Source organism: Myodes glareolus, chromosome 17 (assembly GCF_982192425.1).
Source record: "Myodes glareolus chromosome 17, mMyoGla1.1, whole genome shotgun sequence".
Lineage (NCBI taxonomy): Eukaryota > Metazoa > Chordata > Mammalia > Rodentia > Cricetidae > Myodes > Myodes glareolus.
In genome coordinates, this window is record NC_142042.1 from 20,456,744 (window position 1) to 20,477,540 (window position 20,797).

At 44.3% G+C, this 20,797-nt stretch overlaps 1 protein-coding gene across 1 annotated transcript; it reads right to left on the reverse strand.

Moving 5' to 3' along the window:
- Positions 1-685: 685 nt before the first annotated feature.
- Positions 686-16,621, reverse strand: LOC125414783 (alcohol dehydrogenase 1-like). The gene is made up of 9 exons (XM_048456938.3): positions 16,489-16,621; positions 14,186-14,287; positions 10,614-10,752; positions 8,718-8,805; positions 8,365-8,584; positions 7,164-7,424; positions 5,634-5,769; positions 4,047-4,185; positions 686-1,451 (listed from the first exon to the last, which is right to left on the reverse strand). Exons 1-9 carry the CDS (start codon positions 16,504-16,506, stop codon positions 1,427-1,429), a joined length of 1,128 nt encoding a protein of 375 aa, XP_048312895.3. The 5' UTR covers positions 16,507-16,621; the 3' UTR covers positions 686-1,426.
- Positions 16,622-20,797: the final 4,176 nt, after the last annotated feature.

The following is a 20,797-nucleotide window of genomic DNA, read 5'->3' on the forward strand; positions in this document are numbered from 1 at the left end:
TGCTGTCATTGTCACACAGCATTTGCATGGCTTCTTCCACTCCGAGAGAACGCTCTGAGTCCTCGCTCACTGCCAGACCAGTTTCTACTCTGCTGAGATCTCATGGAGACTTTAGACTAGGTCACGGTATGACGGCATGTTCCACGAGCATCTTGACATCCCCAGCTCATTGTGACTGCATCCTGTCTTGTTTTTCCTACACGTTGACATTTATGGAGTGCCATTTGTTTTATGTTTTGATAACCTGATGATATGAGAAATCTTCTTGTTACTTTATTTAGCATTCCCTTTCATTTTCTTTTTTCTTTTCTTTTTTTCTTTTTTTGGTTTTTCGAGACAGGGTTTCTCTGTGTAGCTTTGGAGCCTGTCCTGGAACTAGCTCTTGTAGACCAGGCTGGCCTCGAACTCACAGAGATCTGCCTGCCTCTGCCTCCCGAGTGCTGGGATTAAAGATGTGTGCCAACACTGCCCGGCTTCCCTTTTCTTTTCTAAAACAATTACTTTTGTGTATATGTGTTTGAGCACTCAGTATGTGTGTGCTTGCTTCTGCCACAGCATGTGGAGGGGTGGAGCCAATTTGGTTGACTCAGATTCTTTTCCCATCTTTACATGGGTCCCAGAGACAGAACTCATGTTGCTAGACTTTCCCAGCAATCACCTTTGCCCACTAAGTCATCTCACTAGATCATTATTTAGTATTTTTTATTTGGCAAGATACATGTTTCTGAACTAGTTAATTTTCTACTGGGAAATTTATCATATATTTATTAATTTATAAACATTCTTTACATATTAAGGCATTCATCTATTACCATTTTTATAGAATTCATAATATCTTCCATACATATTTGTTTTATATCACCAACATTTTCCCCACTATTATTCAATCAGATTTTGTCACCAGTTTTTAAAAAATTGATTAGAAAAATCTAAGCCCAGATACAAAATTAGGAACATTTTAGTACTTTTAAGACTAATTTTTAAAATTTAGAAACAAAAAAAAACAATGCAATTTAAACAGTGTTTTGAAAACTTAAGAGTGCAGTAGCATGCATAATCCCCTTTCTCTATGAAGTGGTGGATTCCAGTTAAAAGCTAGCAGGATCAGAACAGAGTGAAGGCGAACATAGAGACAGCTTTCATGGACTTATGGCAGTGATCAGTTGGGTTGAGGTCATGATCAATACTATCATGAATCAAATGCAATCACTTCTCCTTTTAAGGTCACTGTGTGAGCTGCACACCAGTTCTTCCAACTTATTTTATTATCAGTATGGCCAAGAGGCCCTCATTTCACGATGCACAGCCACATTGTCTTCCTGCCACTGATGCACCATCTCTTCCGGCAGCTCGGGGATAATCAGAGTTGAAACATGAAAGGAAGGAAAGCCATTCGGGATGCTCTTGCACTTTTAGCATTGAGATCTCAGAAGAGTAGAACACAGCGAACGCTGAAACATAAAAAAAAAAATGTGATTACGATATGCCTCGGAAGCACTGACGACGGCACAGTGATTGTGCGTGGTACCCTAAGGATGCTCAATGCCCAACTGTCCCCACCTGCATTTCTTCTTTGCTCTAATTCACCTAAATAACAATCGGCGTCTGAATGGGGTCTGATTGGAATCCAGTGTCATACAGAAAGGAAAGGCATCCTCTACAAGCGTAGTTCCCTGTGGCTGCACAACCATAAAAGACCCCAGGACCTCAGGGGCAGCTTCTCAGCAACATCCTGCTGCTGTAGCATCCTGACTAACATCTGGACCAGAAAGAAAAAGATGACTTTCTCTGGGTCCTCTCCTCCTGCAGTTTGTCCACTGCCTGCTAGATGCCTTCCCCCACATACAATCAGCATTTAAAACTGTCAGATGAGTTTTCCTGGAGCTTTGTTCTTGACTTAAATGGACTGACATACACGGGGAAATTTTTACCAGAAAGAAGAGGGCAAAAATGTGAAGGTTTTCATATAAAAATCATTTAGCAAATGAAGTGTGCAGGCAGAGTCAGGGAATGAATACGAATTGGAGACTTGCTTCAAAGTGAACCAAGAAAAGCACATTTATAGACGTTTCTTTGCTGTTTGTTTCAAGCTTTACACTGAATCTCCAACCCTTGTAGCAGTCCTGAAGACAAGAAGCAGGGCAGCTGTCTCCAAATCCAAGCCTTTGCTCCAGGAGGGAGAAAGGCAGGAGGTAAACAAACTTCTCAGTCTGGGAAAGCAGAAGCTTGCAAGATTAATAGTCACTCTCCAGGGCCATGGACGCGGTAAACCACTCAAGAGGCGATTCTAAACAGTCCAGCTGCAGAGAGGTCCCTGGCGTCTGTTGAGCCGCTTGTCTGTAAGTAGTGCAGAGAGCGCCAAGGGCACAGCCTTCGTGAATCATCACCCATGCTCGGGGCGAGGGGTGGGGGTGGGGTGAAGCAGTTTCTTTAGAGTCATCTCTGTTCCTGTGAATACCCCTTCACACCTGCTAGTAACCCCAATAAGAACTCAGTGGCTAGCCGAGTTGGACTCTGGTGTAATCGTTACTTTGGCCTATTGTGGGTCCCCTTTCTGGGGTGAGTAGGTCGAGAGGACCAAGCTGATGCCATAAGAGGCTGCTTGGCCTTCTCTCAGAGATCAGGCCTCAGTTTCAGTTTCCTACGACTGAGCAAGCAGCGTCTGGGGAAGAGCCACCAAGGACAATCAATCTCCAGCACCCTGACAGCAAGGACGAGGAGGCCTCGTACATGCTGTACCAGGCCTGAGCCAGCCCCCACAGTCAGTACACGCTAGGCCAGCCAGCTTTCACAGCTGCTCAAAGACAAAGCCAGGGACTTGTCAAGGCTCGCCCTCAAAGGGAAAACCGTAGCCCTGACAAGCCCCGGACTAGCCCTGGCCAATTAGAATGCACTAATATGATTGCCACTTACTTGAGCCAATCATTTTCAAAATGACCTGCTTTAGGCCCTCCCCTTGACTGTGCTTAAAAGGAGCCCATTTGTCCCTCTGGGGGGCGTCTTCCTCATCCTTGCCTTTGTGTGGGACGGCAGGTCCCAGCATGCTAGAATAATAAACGCTCTTGCTGATAGTATACATGAATGGTGGTCTTCCGTGGGACTTCTCCAGGACATAGGTGCATAGGTGCGTGCGTGCGTGCGTGCGTGCGTGCGTGTGTGTGTGTGTGTGTGTGTGTGTGTGTGTGTGTGATAGAAGTCCCCAGGAAATTGATCACACACAGCAACAGTCCACCAACTCCCGAGCATTTCAAGAACATGTGAACAAATTAATGCTTGCGGAGTAAATGGTGCAGTCCTAAAGTCTTGCTAACACGTGGGTTCCATTATTCAGAAAAGATGTACGAGGTGTTGGCATTCAAGCATTTATACCGGCCTGCCCTCGGTAACCTAGCAGACAAGTCAGCAGCAGCCGCCAAGATGTGACCCCGTGACCACTGCAGCCAGCGAGTAGAAAGCAGGCTCCCCATGTGCATATACTCACTAGAGCCCCTTAGAAAAAGCAAGCCCTTCTCACCCCCCCCCCCCCACCTCTTCCTTCCACTCTCGCTGACAGGCCAACTCTGCACCCCACCCTCCAATAAACTTCCCACGTGAACTCTTTTGTATGGTGTGGCTTTGTGGTGTGCTTTGGCTCCAATCCGCCAAGGTTACCTTCCACTGTTAAACTATTACACAAGGATTTTTGTCCTTGGCAGGGGTCTAAACACGTTCCTTGAACTTCTTGCAAGGTTGCTGACTCCAGAAATTCAACTCAATTGTTTTAGAAATTTTCTCTAACCAAATATTGGACAAATATTGCCCAATGTGAGTCTGTGTTGTGCTGAATTCTTCACTATCTTTCTCAAATGGATGGAGTAGACTTTTCCCAAAGAGAGGCTGCAGGTAAAGCTTTTCCTATGTTGATGACATCAGGAAGATGTGCATAAAAGATACCAAAGGTCCATGGAGCCCTCCCGGCGCCTTTAACAAAACCACTTAGAAACACCCAAGTCGTCATTTCCTCCGTGAGTTATCAGAATACAGGAGAGCATCAAGCAAAAACTCACGTTTTTCCTTTATAATACAGTTTCATGGCTTTGTGGAGTTCTTTAAAAGGCAGCTGATGAGTCACTAGTGGATCTATGTTAATCTTGTTTTGGAGATAGTCAGTTACTAGCTGGGGAATACAGTCTTTGGTCTTATAATCTGCAAAACAAAATGGCTATTAATAATCTGACCGGAGACCAACCAGGCTGGTGGGATGGCTCATTTGCTGTAGGGACCTGACATCCTGAATTAGATCTCTGGGCCCCAGAAGGTAAGTCATCAGTTCTGATAAGCCACCCTCTGAGCTCCTCATGGGTGGCCTGGCACGTACATACACATGCATTCGCATACACAGTCACACAACCCAACACACAAATAATAGTAAAATAAATGTAGTAAAAGTAAGATTAGCCAATCAAAAGAGTAAAAAAAAAATCAAGTAAGTCATGAGAGATGGGTAAGATACTCTCCGAAAAATTATCATTGAAAAATAAAGGAGAAATCATTTGTACCTGAGAAGCTACTGACAGCTGCTGCTAATGTGGTTTTTATAGAGAGTTCTGTTACCTGGTCATCCTTTAAATAAAATCTCGGTCAATATTACTGAGTTGAAAAACAATCTCTTCACCTTATCAAGCCCTATTCTGGGGTTACCATTCCCAAACAACTTCCTCTCACATCCGTGGGTGTCTTCTCTATCTACATACATAGATGTGCTGTGGAAACTGTCATCGTCCACATGTATGGAGATGGCATGTAAGCCCTATGTATCTCCATGCATGGGTATGGCATGGGACCCTCTGTATCCACATGCATGAAGATGGCACGGGAACCCTCTGTATCCACATGCATAGAGATAGCATGTACTCTCTCCCCTAGATGAATGGATAGAAATGGGAGTGTTAATTTTTTAAGTCTGCTAGCCAATATTGCTCAAAAATAAGGATTTTTCTGGGAAGACAGAAACATAAGGTCAAAATGCCAGTTTACTGACATTTAAGACACTAAAAGGCATTTCTAGTAGCACAATAAATTGAATCCATCGATGCAGAACCAAAGTTAAGTAAATTACTCTAATTGCAACAAAAATCTTTTTCATCAGAGAAAATTATAATCCTCAATGGCTCCATTATTTTATTTAACTAATTAAAATTCATTTGGTGGTTGGGAATATGGCTTGGTTGGTCAAGTACTTTCCATGAGTTCAGGTCCCTAGCACCCAGGGTAAACAGTCAGGAATGGTAGTTTGCACATGTAATCGTAGCTCTAGGAAAGTGGAGGCAGGAGGATTCCTGGAACTCACTGGCCAGTTAGTTTTACCCAGCTGCTGAGCCCCAGCTGTAGTGAGGAGCTCTGTGCCAGAAAGTGAGCAGGACAGAGGAAGTACCTGATATCAAACACCCCCCCCCACACATGTACATACATGAACCCGTACACACATAGGAATACATACACATGCATACATGATAATACACCTTCCCCCAGATTAAAAAAAAAAGGCAATTTGAAGAACGCTACTCTCATTTCAGGAGGAGTCCTTGGACACATTACTCTAGATGTCTGGTCCCCTCAGAGGAGGACCTAAGCGATCACATCCTTCCACCTACCTCCCAGACACACGCCCTTTAGGGTTTTTCCAGACACAATTGAGACTGCCTGAAGGCACAGCTGTGCGTTCACTGGAGCCACCCCGATGATCAGACAGACCCCGTAGCTGCTGTTGCAGGAGTTCCACGCAGCGAGCTGAGAAGGACAGCGACAGTCACAAGCACGCCCATGCAGTAATACCAACTCCCCACAAGGCGAAGGGATCCTGATACCCTTGAGCTTTGGACTTCTCTTGGGTAGATGCAACTTCAAATTCAACCTCGACACCAGGGCCATGTTTGCATCTCCTCAGAGAGCCAGCCACCTACGTGACTCAGGCAGACACTTTAACCTCCGTGCTGGCTCAGTTTCCTTGTAGGGTGGTTCTGAGTACAGACCGATTTATCATCCTTAAAACCCCCTGATCACAACACCGACCTGCGAGAATAAACGGTGTGTTCACTAAAACTATCACAGCCGTAAGGGCCACACATTCTATATGTCTAACTTTTCACTTGCTACACTTTACTGCCCAGTCGATCTGTACTAGAACAAATCAGAACAGAACATAGTAAACATAGATGTAGCCGGGGGAAACTTCATTTAAAAAAAAATGAATTTTTCCAGGGGTTCATAAGCACACATTTTCTTATCTCTTTTGCCTTCTTTCCTTTTCCTTTCTTTCCTTTCCCCTCAGATTTTTACCTTATTGGCCTCCTTTCTGTCACCTTCATCTTTACACTAACATCCTTTGGCCTCTGACCAAGGAGCTAGACACACATTTCCATGTAATGTGTTTATACATCCCTTTCTCTAAACTGTATGACCCAGAAGGCTGCCAGCTAGGTCATTAATCCCTGTAGCCATAGAGGCTGACACATGGAAGTCTAGGTGATTGGAAGCCCCTGGCCTGGGAGTTGCCTTGGGCCGGACTCTACTTCTGGACTCCAGTTCCCAGTCTGCCAAGCGCTGACCCCACAGGATATTTAAGCTCGTGCCAAAAAGAGAAACACATGGTTTGGGGTTTGCGTGCATGCATGTGTGCGTGCATGTGCGAGTGTGTGCGTGCGTGTGCGAGTATGTGTGTGTGTTTTCTGTGTCTTTTCCTTGTCATGTTCTCCCAGCCACTCGGGAGCATGCCGCTAATTAACGCAGGCATTTAATTTGGCTTAACCTGGCCTGATTGGATTTCTTTTTGCCGGCAGATAGATTTTTCCTAATGATAGAAGTTTGACAAACAGTTTCTCAAGTTCTGTTAGAAGCCACAGATAAATATATGTGATTCTGATAGTTTTCTTATTTAGATATAAATAACTAGAATTGAGAAAAGTGAATTACTGAGCTCATGGCTCTTTGCATATCTCAGTGCTGTGTACTGTAACTTTAGCTCTCTGTTATATATTGTTTTTATTTCATAAACTAAGACTGTAGAGTGAATTTATATTCCATTTTTTACTGGGGGCACACAGGCCTAAACATATTTCCAGAAGAGCATATTTCCAGATTATGCCTCTGAGGCAGCCCGCTCTCACTGTGCCCCGTAAACACACCATGGTTTCAATCTTTCCGATGGCCTCGAAGGCAAAGTTAGCACCCACACCCGTCATTTCCATCACCACGTCCTGGACAGGCTTCTCGAGCTTCGTAGGGTTGAGACAATCAGTGACACCCAAGGCTTTTGCCCGGGAAAATTTCTCCTCATTGATGTCAACCCCGATGATTCTAGAAGCACCGGAAGCTTTGCAGCCCATGACAATGGCTGAGCCGACCCCTCCGAGTCCAAACACCACGCAGGTGGAGCCAGGGGTGACCTGCAGATTCACACATTGTGCCGTTATTAGTTTTCAAAGCTGGGCACAGGAGCTAAGAAAATAAACCAGGAAGTAAAAAACAAACAAACGAAACTAGTTTGTGTTGTGGGAGTAACTTCCGCTGCCTCTACCAATAGTCGCTAAAATACGAGCCCACAGTACAGCGGGGAGCGACTTCCCCCCCTGGGGGACTGGGGCGTGGTATGTTTCTCTTTTAAAAAGAGAAACAGATCCGGATCAGGCCCTCTTTGCTCCTGGCTCCTGCTCCCGGCTCCTGCGACTTGGCTCCCTTCCTGACGGTTTATGGTGTATGTAAGTTTTACCCCCCAAAATAAATAACCCCTTAAAACATAACTGGTGTGGGATTGATTCGCCGATAAGTTTGCTTTTGGAAGCTGTGTGTACACCACTTGGATCATATGGACAGATTCCATCTAGTTTTGATCCCCTCCCTCTCCATGACATGGATAACACACAAATGTTAGTGAGGTGCAGTCAAACCACGGAACTCGACCATCCCCTGGGTAGAGAGAAGGTTGCTGGGGGACCAACTGCCGGGGTTGCCTGGGAGAGTAAAGAAAAACAACTTGCCAGGCATTATCAGCTTTATCCTGCAGGTTGGCATAGGAGGTGGGTGGGGACCAGAACAGCTGGGAGTTAGCCTGGGGACTTTGAACAGTCCCTGGCGGGCTGTTTGGGTTAATCAGGGACTCGATACACTTTGCTGTTGGGGGTGGGGAGGGGCAGTGATTGATTTCCGGATGACAGAAACCCGGACCAAGAGGTTCCTGAGGAATACCAAGTTTGGGTTTCTGTTTACCAGATCCAAACCCGGTAAGAATCCAGGCTGGGTTAGGCCTAGGCGGTCATCTCAGGACACAGTCGGCAGCAATGCCATTTCGGGCCCGCTTTGCGAACGAACAACAAATCCCTTGCTCACCTTGGCTGAGTTAACAGCAGCCCCATAGCCTGTAGGGACGCCACAGCTTATGAGACAAACTTTATCCAACGGAGCCGCAGCATCAATTTTTACCACAGCAAACTCGGGCACAACAGTGTATTCGGTGAATGTGCTCGTGCGGAAGGAATGATAAATCGTCTGTCCTCGGCAGGAAAACCTAGAGGTCCCGTCTATCATCACCCCGGAACACGGGAGAATACTGTCCCACAGTAATGGAGACGGACACCCACGAACAGGCACAGACATTAGGAGTTAAAAAGAGAGACGAGGTCACCATTGGGCACAATACAATGTGAGCAATTGGATAAAAGGCAAGAAACAAATCTACTAACTCTTGCTTGTCACAGAAGTTTCCTTGGACGTGCAAGCAGGCGTCACATTCTCCACACTGTGGAACAATGAGTGTGAGGACTTTATCTCCTGTAAGGGGGGGGGAGATAAATCAACAAACCTGGAATTACTCATGTAATAAAAATACAATAAAATCTTTTCGGCTCTCTTGAAAACACGCCCTGGACAGATGGCAGCAGCCAGTGTGACACTTTCAAAGCACAAGTCTTTTTTTTACCTGACTTCAAATCTCATCTTTCCTGTCCTGAGATGATCGCTTGGGCCTAACCCAGCCTGGACTCTTACTAGGTTTGTGTCTGGTAAACAGAAACCTAAACTTGGTGTTCCTCAGAAACCTCTTGGTCTGGGTTTCACCATTTGGGTAAAGATGAGACATTGCCTGCCAGGTAGAGAGTTGTAGGACCACCTTTCCCTACTTAGAAAAAAGAACAATAGAACCAGGAAGGGACCTTGAAGTCATCTAGTTAATTCTTTTGTTTTTCATTTTTAAAAATGTAATCCCTTGTGGGCAGTGGCAGCACGGGCTTTAATCCCAGCACTTGGGAGGCAGAGATAGGTTGTGAGTTTGGGGCCAGCCTGGTCTACAGAGCTAGTTCTAGGACTGCCAAAGCTACACACAAAAGCCTGTTTATGGTAGCCCAACAATGTCAACACTCTCTGGATTCTGCATGGCTCACTCTCACACTAACACTCTGCAGGCCTCTGGCACTGGTTTACTGCTGATCAATCTAAGACATGTCAACTTCAGAGAAAAATGTTCTTTCTCCTCCACGTTCTTTCTGGAACAATTACTACAGAAGAGCTCTGGAGAGAATCTTGAGGACGTTTCGGTCTTGGCTCAGCTCTTGCCCCGAGGTTTAGAGTGACAGACAGGGTGGGGCTTGGGAGAAGGTTGACCTATGCAGTCATCACAGACTCCTGAAGACTGGGTCAGGTCTACACTGTTATCTCTGTAGTGGCCTCTACAAATACTTATCGTATAGGGAAATTCCTTAAGACAGCATTTAAAAACAGCTTTAAACATCTTACCTTTACTGACTGTAAAATTTTCCAGATATTAGATCTTAGATCCAGAAGAAGTTCTAACTATCCGTTTCCTTCAAGTGCTCATTATCATTTCCCACAAGATTCCCCATAGAATCTTTCCAGCTAAAGAGGAGGTAGGCTGTAAACTCTCTTATTTATACGACATTCTGGGAGGTGCATATTCAACTCCTTACTTCTGTGCCTCTTACTTGGTTCACAGCAGGCATCTCATAATTGCTGTACACATGAGTACGCTCATGATGGCCACGGATGGCCTTGCTATGTACTTTCTCGAGTGCCTTTATGCAGCTGGTCCCAAACTATGGGGTTTCTAAATTACCAGAATCTAGGGGCGATTGCTCATCCCCTGTGATCGTCTCAGGCATGCTAAGAATAATGATGTCAAGATCCTTCAGGATGCAACTGGGGACAATTCATTGGAAGGTAACTATCATCCTGTCTGTCATGGCCTTTTAAGCAGCACATTCTGGTTTGTTAAAACATTCATTCCCTTGCCAAAGACTCCAACTTTGGAATGGGCACCATGTTTGAATCAAAACATAAGTGGTTCTAAAGCCTGAGGACCTTTCACCCAGTTTGGAGGTTCTCTGCTCCTACATCAACCCTTATCTGGCTGCCTCAGGAGCTGTTCTCCACACCCTTTATGTGAGAGAAAGGAGGTGGCTGTGGTGTGGCCCTTTGGATTACTGGCTTCATTCGATAACGTGACATGTCATCAACGAGAAGAATCTAGAGAGTCAAACCCAACTTGTTTTTCTGCTGAATAAGCTAACAGTGTAGCCGGAGTCCTGGTGTGCTGCTCCCAAAGAATATTGTTTCCCATTTCCTACCTGGTTTCACAGAGCACACCCCATCGCCAACAGACTCCACAATTCCTGCTCCCTCGTGACCCGGAATTAAAGGAAATTTCATCGAGAGGTCTCCTTTCAGCACATGGTCATCGGTACCGCAGATCCCTGTAGATGCCATCTACATAGAAATTAAGGGACCCAAAGACAACTGATTTATGATTTTTTTCCCTCCCTCTTTTAGACTGAGTGTTCGGTTGTGTTTTGTTTGATACGAATGATCTCGCTTGATACCTAAAGCAACACTCTTGTGTTAGAACAACAGCCTGCCCCTTAAAGAGAGATCCCTTTGGAAAGGCCAGACCCCACCACTGCCCCTCCCTGCGCTTCCTGCTGTGACAGAGGAAAGAGTCAGTCGCCCCTTGACAGCTCTGTGCAGAGAACATGGGCCTCCGTTTCTGTCATGTCCACCATGGTGAATCAAATCACGTGCTATAAAACTTCCCATCAGCCCCCTCACCCAAAGTTAGGCGTTTCCTTTGTTCTGGGGATTGGTGCAGAGCTGTCTCAGGGGCCTTGGTTTGGGGAGTACTCCACACTGCCCTCTAGAGGCATCTCAGGGCTCCCTGGCAGCCCCTCAATGGTTGCTCTCTGTCTTTTCCATCAGTTTCCATATATACACGGCATCGTTTCTGTCTAACGTTACCCCTCCCCCACCGCCCCGCGACCTTCAGGCCTGATCATGGTCTCAAGCTCTTTCTCCCAATAAGCTGCATCTCTGGACTGCCCGCTGTTGTCTTATTATTGCTTTTAAAATTATATCTAATGAGAGGAACACAGAAGGTCTCCCTACCAATTTAGGAATGGTCGGGAAGGGAGGCCCAGGGACTGGAATGACTTATCCAATGTCACATAGCTTCATGTTCACACCTCATAATAAACTTGTCTTTTGAAACCTAGTCCATATGACCTATGAAATGAGGAGTTCTGGAACAAAATGGTTTTGTTTTTATCTTTGGAAATATTAACAATAGCATCACTATCAGGAGACACAAAATTTCAGGTTCAATATTGTGAAGTGCAATGCTTTGGGTAAATCAATTTTCAAAATTTTAAACTTGCAAGTTGGAATTTTTCTTTAAGGCTGTGCATGGTGGCGCACCCCTTTACTGTCAGTGCTTGGGAGACAGAGGCAGTTGGATCTCTGTGAGTTGGAGGTCAGCCTGGTCTACAGAGTGAGTTCCAAGATAGCCAGAGCATCTTTAGCATTAGAGAGGCAAAGGCAGGCAGATCTCTATAAGCTCAATGCCAGCCTTGTCCACATAGAGAGTTCCAGGCCAGATAGGGCTACATAGTGGAATCTTGTCTGTCTCCAGAGAAAGACAGACAGACAGACAGACAGACAGACAGACAGACAGACAGACACACACACACACACACACACGGGGGAGGGGAGAGGGAGAAAGAGAAAAGCAATAATACTGTAAAATAAGATTAAGCTAAATAAACTAATATTGCAAGATTTAACTGTTATTGGAAAGCATAAAAACTTAGATAATTATTTAAGATTTCTTGCCTGTGATTGGTCCAACCCTTCTACATTAAACCTGCCAAATGAGTTATCACATACACAAAGGCCTATGGATTCTGAATCCCAGGAGAGTGCAGAAAAGCAGTCTGTGTGTTTCCATCATCTGTGGCAGAAGAAGCGGCAAGAACACCAGAAAGAGCCACATCTGAATGGAGCAAGTGGGTCCTCACTGTGTTACAATGGCTTCCTGATGCTACCAAAGGCTAGACATGCTTTTTTATATACGGAAGTTCCAGGCTCTTATTCCTTTGTTGTGTATAGCAAATGAGAATATGGGATTATCTGTAGCCATGGTTCATCGAATAAGCTAGGAGGGCAGGGACTCATCCACCACAGTGGGCATATCCAATCTCCGACTTTGATTTTATCAAGGGCTCAATGTGATGATGCTGATTTCTAGCCACGCAGTCAGCGGCTGAGCGGAGTTGTCTGCAGGTCTGACCTAGGGTATAGTCTTTATGAGTACGGAGCATAGCAGCCCAAGAGCGGTGACCAACTCGGAAGTGTTGTAGATGGTGGTGCAACACAAAATCAGCAGTGACAGCTCTCTGGGTGTGTGAGAAGGAAGGGAACATTGTTTCCAGAGAGTATTTGGCCAGAACAATGATTGAGCCCTGTCCATGGCTACGCTTCTGCCACTTTTCCGTTTGTTCTCAAACTCTCAGCACATCATTGTCAGGAGCGTTTATCAGGAGCTGTTGCAGGCCGGGACACAATTACAGCTTCCTCTGAAAACTGCGGCTTTCTTCTGTAATTTCACTTGTGCAATAACAGCCATGAATTTCCCTATTGCTGTGCGTTGTCATGTCATGTGTGCATGTAATCTTACAATTGCATCTCAGTCGTATGGTCACACATATCCGTGGATGGTCAAATGGATGAGTTTACATTTAGCTATATAGTTTTGATATATAGAATATATACTGGAACTTGCTTCATAACTAGGTCCAGTGTCCCATGATGACTACAGAACCTGAAAGCCTGCTTACTAACTACACACAATTAGCTCATTTGCACCTCAGAAAAAAATTCAACAAGACTCAAGGCATTTTCTAAAATGAAAACTTTGCAGCTCACACAAGGTCAGAGTCACAGATGTCCAACCAAGGCTACTAAGATAAAACATGCCAATTCTCCACTTGCCAGTTCACCAACAATGGATCTGAGTCTCAACATTGTCATTGATTCCTGTGCAACCCCTTGTCTGGTTGAGGGTTTGCTCCTATGGCCTTGGACCTTTGTGTTGCCATGGTGAGCAGCTCAGCTCTTTATACTTCAAGTCTCTTTAGGAGAAGAGTTTTTAGAAGAAGAAGATGAAGATGAAGAAGACGGAGGAGGAGAAGGAGGAGGGGAAGGAGAAGAAGGAGAAGGAGGAGGAGGAGGAGGAGGAGAAGGAGGAGGAGGAGAAGAAGAAGAAGAAGAAGAAGAAGAAGAAGAAGAAGAAGAAGAAGAAGAAGAAGAAGAAGAAGAAGAAGAAGAAGAAGAAGAAGAAGAGCAGCTGAAATGAAGCACAGCCTGTGTGCTCCTGGGAAGCATTCACCTTTGGAACCCTGGGTAGGGGCTGGAGCCAGCCTCATAGGACACCTCATAGGACACACATCCTTGGACACCTTGTCTATAACTTACTGAGTGTGAGTTCCTGGTTTTTCTGTTTTGCCTTTCATTCCTCATCTGTCTTTTTCTAATTCTTCCTTTTCTGTCAACATTATTTTTTTTTTAGAATTTTAAAATCCCTACTTTTAGTTTTAATTATGTGTGTGCATGTGTATCCATCTAGGGCTATGTGCGTGTGAACGTAGCTGCCTGCAAAGGCAGAGAGACAGAGTGAAATCCCTTGGAACTGGAGTTACAGGCAGTTATGAGCCACTAACCTTGAGTGTTGAGAATAGAACCTGGGTCCTCTGGAAAAGCAGCCCGTGCTCCTAACTGCTGAGCCATCTCTTCAGCCCCTACATTTATTTTCTGAAGTGTAGTAGTATTTTCTTTCATCTTCAAAAGTAAAGGCTGGCCAGCTTAAACTTACCTTAATGCGAACTTCTCCAGATTTTGGAGGCTCAACCTGCACTTCTTCAATTTTAAGAGGAGACTTTTCTTCCCAGGCAATGGCTGCGCGGCATGTGATTGTCTAATGCGCACAAAATAAAATGACATTTACCAATAAATTCCTTTTTTTTCTGATTACATTTGCTGTTATTTGTAAAAGTATAAAAATCATAGGGAAAAAGCCAAAAATAAATAAATATAAACAAGTCACCTGCATCCCAAGCATAAACCTCCAAGAATTTAGCAAACTTTCTTACAACGTTTCAAAATATATTTTACTTATAAAATCTTAATAATTTTAAAATAGTTAAAATCATTCCATATGAAGAATTCTTTCTTCTCTCTTCTCCTTGCTCTTCTTCCTCTCTGCTTCTGAGACATTCACTGTCCAGTGAACTGTTACCATTCACATATTTATAAGCATTTCTCTTGACTTTGAAGAACTTCATTGTCATAGTTTGAAATGACCACTATATATGGGCATATCTTAATTTTCTTAATAATTACCTAGCTATAGGAGTGTTCCATTGTTTCTCCTCTTACAAAGTGTATTATGAACACATTTGTTCAAATTTTTTTCTTGGTTGGTGTGTTTCCTTAAGTGAAAATTTCTCGGGAAAGAGAGTCATTGTTCGTGCTAAATTCATTTCCAAATCTCTTTACAGAAAGACTTAATCACTTGACCCACTCTCCAGAACAATAAATTGCCTTTGCTATCATATATTCCATTATACTTCACATTGGCTGTATCATTAACAAAATATTGCCCAGGCAGAAGAAACCCACTGTCTTCATTGGTATGTTTTCAGAGTAGCAGTATGGGTATCTGCCATGATCTGGTAGCTGTGGAAGGGCTTTCTCATGTATTTACAGACCTATCGGCATCTTATTTCTTTTGCTAAATGCAAATGAGTTCTTTAAACATCCAAGAGTAACTTGTCGTCTGTCAGCTCGTCTTGCAAATTTTTCCTCTGCTGTTTATATCATATCAATTTTGTATGAAATGATGCATATGTTTTGTGATGTTTGTTGATGAAAGTCTTTTCCTTTGTAATTTATTCCATTTCCAGAGTCTGAAAATTCTCTGTATAGTAACAACTGTTTCTCATCCTCTCTTTGAAACTTTTCCAGTTCGCTTCTCCAACACTTAACTCCTATTTAACTGAAGATTATTTCTTTGTGTAGTGTGAAGCTAGCATCGAAATGAGTTGTCTCAGGGAGGCCTGGTGTGCACTGTGGTTGCACAACAAATTATTTTCCCAGGCTTCTCTTTAGAGGCTGTTTCTGTTGACTTGAGTATCTTTCTGTGTATTCTTGCAACAGTTCCTTCCTCAATGAGTGGACTAGCTTAACTTAGCCCCCGGTGATACTAGTCTGTATAACTTGAAATGTGTTCCATTTGAAGGTATGATTTCTGCATTGGTTATTGTAAATAGAGAAAAATCTATTGAAAGGAATTTAGTCTGCACTGGAAGAGCTGATACAGATTTTAATCTTATAAAGAAAAAGGACATGGGTCACAATGGATAGAAAACACTACTTTTGTCTATGAACAACCTAATTAGAATAAATTTGCTTTCCACTCAAAACTTTTGGCAAAAAATAGCTTTTAGGGAAAAATTCCATATTTCAAAAGCAATATACAGAGAGCGCAAAACACCAAGGTACTTAGACAAATGCTCACTCTCTTAGGGAGGAAGCTTGCAGAGCTTAACATCCAGCTCTCACCACTGCTAATGATGTAGAGTAAGTTCTTCCTTTGATGCTCTGTGCTTGCACTGTGTGTTCACAGTCTGGGGCACAGCCTGATGTTCCATGTAACAGAATGGGCAATAGACCACTTAAGACTCACTAATACATTAGAGCCTCAGCTCTCTAATACGCCACAGATGCTGTTTCCATCCACACTCTTTACCATGCCGCTATTAACCTGCTTGTAAGAACATGCGGTTTTCACTGGGTTTAATTTCCAGTCCGAGGGACCTCCGTAGCACAGCACATAGCTTTCCAGCCTCACATATGTCCAGATGAAATGACAGACAAATTTCAAAGCTTTTGCTACAGTATTAGCAAATTATCCTATGTCAACTTGTCAGAAATTCATTCTCCAGACAGTGCTGGAAGACTTTCCACATTTTGAGATCCTTTGGGGGCTATTGTCATTCAAATTTGTTCATAATCTGATCAGAGAACACAAATTCTAAATTTCAAATTTCTTTGAAACATGCACCTTTTCGACGGCAGTGAAGGGGCTATGGGGGCGTCATGGAGAAACCCACTCACCTTTCCTGCAGTGTCCATGGTGGCTTCTCCGGTTTCGCTGGTGTCCTTTGGGTATATCGGAGTAACGTTTGATTGTGCAGGTCCGCAGCCTGGGCCAAGTATTTATAGGGTTCATGATGCGGAAAGTTATTAAAAAGTAATTACACTCTTAACATGGGGACTACCAGAAGGGCGATGGGTTGAAAATATGTGTAAACAAAGGACTGAAAGGAATACGAAAGACCAGGAAAGGATAATCTCCAGGGAGGAGGTTGATAACCAAGATGCTGACTGGGAGGTAATAGCATGAGGAAGAGGTGGGGTGGGGTGAAAGACTATGAGGTACTGCAGAAAAACAGGTAGTGAAGAACAAGCCAGGCAGCACCTGCTCATTAGTCAACAGCACGCTGGAGGAGCAATTATTATAGATGCCATTGCTAAGTAAGCAATAAAGGCAGGCTTAAGACTGGGGTGCCCGCAGCCAGAGGAATGAGAAAGTACAAGTACTCACATAAATGACAATTTAAAACCTGAGGAATGCACTGTGAAACTGAGGGATGCTAAAGATGCTCAAGATGAAGCATCAGGGAAGAGCCTCACACAAGTAAGAGAAGGGCTGCAGAGACAGAACTTACCTAAGAGCGAGGGATGGGTGGGTATTCAGGATAGGGGCCTGTCAGTCAGGGTAAAGTGAAATAAATAGGTCATGCTGATGATGGGGAAGAAGAAGATGTTCAAAGTTTATGATTCTGACCTGACTCTGTAGGCGTTTCTGCCTTGGCTGAATGAGGGAACACAAGTTAAAAGATCAGGAAGTGGTACCCTAACTGCTGGCAAGCTCCGGCTGCTGGCTCTGTCTGCCTCTAATTCACATCTGTCCAGCACATATAGGGACCTACTGTGATGAGCCCCACGGAGTCATTTGCCTGCTGAGGGCCTATCAACCTCATGGTGCGGAGCTGCTGGGGGGCATTTGCTGGGAACAGAAGTAAGATGGAGGTCTGCAGTCACAGGTCTCTAAGTATGGAGCTGTGTAGCACGCGTTTTAGTAGGTCTTAATAATAAAAGTCCAGAGTCAAGTCAGATATTGGGGAAAATGCTGAGAGATTAGATAGGCAAAGGAGCAAACCCACGACGACCTTACCTCTCAGCTTCCAAGTCGAAAAGAGTTCCTCTTTCCTTGGACCTTCTCATTTCTTCTCTCCAACCAGTCCTATCACTTCCTGTCTGTCTGTACGGACCTCCAGACCTCTATGATTAGTTAGTGGCTAGCTTTGCCCTCTAATCTTCAGGCAAGCTTTATTTGTGCAAACAAGGTGTTACCCCAGAGCTACGTCAATCTTTATCCCCTAGTCATATGTTTATGTTTCACTTGTGCGCCTTTGTGTTTTCTAATACTTCAGAAAGACCCTCAGGTCACCCGGGGGCCTGCCTTTTTCTCCTGGATTAGAACTGGGATTAGGAGAGAGAGACCTTGTTCACCCGCCATGAACCCTGACCAAAAGAATGCTCTCAGGCAGGCATTCTGATGACCGTGTTTAAGCAGGGAAGCATCACCTTACGTACTCAGGGATAGCTCAGGAAGGGAGATCCAGGGATGTGTGACTGACAGCTGTTTATTAAATGGCCTTGTGCTACAGTGTTTCCATTCTCATATTTTCTACATCCATGTTTCCATTCTGTGAATGTACACAATGCTTCTGTTCAGCAAAGTTTCATGTGATGGGCAGCATCCTAGTAAGAAAAGCCATGCCTTGAGGCACCATCCAGTTGTGAACTTTCCACCCTACAGAGTCTTCTGATAGCACCTGGAACACTAAGAAAAAAATTTTCAGATCCCTGTGAATTGTAGGTGGAGTTTTCCTGTCTTGCAAGCCGCTCCCAAATAACCACATAGGGCTTAATATTAATTATAAATTCTCGGCCAATAGCTCAGACTTATTACTAACTAACTCTTACATTTATGTTAACCCATACTTTTTATCTATATTTTGCCACCTTGCTTCTCTCTGAGTTTCTCATGACTCCTTTAAGGTACCTTTCTTTTCCCCAGTAGCCTTAGTTTGGTTGTTCCACCTCTACTTCCAGCCTGGCTACCAGCCAATTAGCTTCTTATTACACCAATCTGAGTGACAAATCTTCACAGTGCACAAAAGGATTGTTCCACAGCAGTGAATTATTCCATACAGTGTAGTTAACAAAGAGTTGTGAGTCACCATGTGGGTGCTAGAATGAAAAACCAGGTCCTCTGGAAAAGTAACCAGCACTCTTAACCACCAAGCCATCTCTCCAGCTCCACCTGGAAAAATTTCAAGCACTTCTCTCTCTCCCATATTCCCTTCCCTCCCTCCCTCCCTCCCTCCCTCCCTCCCTCCCTCCCTCCCTCCCTCCCTCCCTCCCTTTCTCCCTCCCTCTCTTCCTTCCTTCCTTCCTCCTTCCTTTCTTCCTAAGAGATGATGCCAAATGTGGGGGTGCTCACAGTGGACTCCTGACAGCTCGCACCCACACCACTTACTCTGCTTCATGTTTGATGGATGCCAGTGAGCCCTGCCATTTCTGGGGACTCAATTTGTCCCAGTTGCTCCCAGGTTATAAAAACCTAGCAGTCGTAAGTTTATGGAAATGGTTAAATGTTTAGAAAAAGTAAACATTGAAAGCTGGGAGCTGAGCCTGAAATCTGTTCACCTTTGACAGGACTTCCCCTTCTCTGACGTGAGGCAGTGAGGTAGACAGGAATGCAATGCCAGTACTAACAGACCTGGGTCCAGATCTTACCTTCGTCTTCTACATACTGAGACTTAAGAATGACAGCCGCTCAACGCCTCAGATTTCCTGTCAGTAAGGAATGATGTTGTATCAGCCTCACAGGTTTCCGCACAAACACGAAGCCAATGAGCAGACGCAGGTGCTAAGACCCCTGCCTTGGACACAGCAGGTCTCCGTGACGTGCTCACTATTACGATCAACACTGTGTCTCTCAGAACCTTCATTTCATTTTCCCACAGTTCTGACTCGCTTTTCCCCGGTGATAGGAAATATGGCCATGAGAAAAAACTCTTGATCCTTAAATTTAACTACTACATCCAGAGAGTTCTCAGTTCTCTCCTCTTAAGCTCGCAAGTGCAAGGAAGGCAGTCTTTTCTCTGCAAGAACCAGGTGCTCTTCTTGCCCGGGTGAAGTCTGGGTAAGAATTTGACAGCCATTGTGGCATGAATGTGGGTACCCTGAGAAGGTGACAATGGGTAGGGGAAGCTCTAGGGAAGATGATCCCACTGTCAGTTCTCACTCACTAAAGACAAGACACACCTAAGCATTGCTTCCGAATTCTACCTTTTCCTTATAGATACAATTAGGTGAGATCATACCGCATGACAGTGTACCTCTGAATGAGATCATGCCAGATGACTGCCTTTCACATCAATACAAATGGTGTCCTCTTAAGAAGACAATGTGTCGAGATGGTAAGGGCCATGTGTGGAGATATGTTTGTAGAGGCAACTTTTGTGTAATTCTTGGAAAGTACTATAGCGTTTAATTGAGATGAGGCAAAATAATCACTGGCTTACAGAAACAAGTGTTTTATGTGAAAAGAATAAAACTGCATGTTGTAAAATATCATAAAATACTGAGGTTAAGTTGGATTTCAAGCTATTACAATTTTTATTCAAAGATGTGCGTTTCTGGTTTTCTAATGCAGTCTTAGAAGCTGTTACTGCCCACAGACCTACAGCACGCCAGTCAGGATAGCCCTAGTTTCCCTGCGTGTTGATAAAACCTACAATGTGTGTTTATAGAATCTAAATTCGTCTGCAGTTTAGCTAACGTTCAATTATTATAATAAAATTCTGGCAATGAGCTTGTTTAGAGAGAAAAGAGGTTTGTTTTTGCCATGATCTAGATTGGAAAGTCCTAGGCAGTATGCTACAGGCTTGTCTCATCCTATCCGCTGAGAAGAGGCAGATGTGTATTTGACATCTGTGTTTCTCCTTCTCCAAGAGCCACCAGGATTCAGTCATGGGAACTCCACCCTACTGACCTGAGATCTCACCTCCAGATGTTGTGACTGGATTATGTTTCTACCCAGACTGTCAATACCGTGAAATTTGGGGACTGAACGGGTTCATCGCTGGAGGACAGGCTGTGTTCAAACCATTGTGCTTCTGGCTCCAGCCTTTGCTCCAACGAAACCAAAATGTGCCCTGTCCCCATATTTTCTAGTTTCTCCGCTTCTTCATATTTTCCTGACCAACTGGAGGTGTTTCCACTCCCCCTGAGTCTGTCACCCTCCTTCAGCTCACTCCCCCAATGGCTCAAGACTCATATTTGGTTT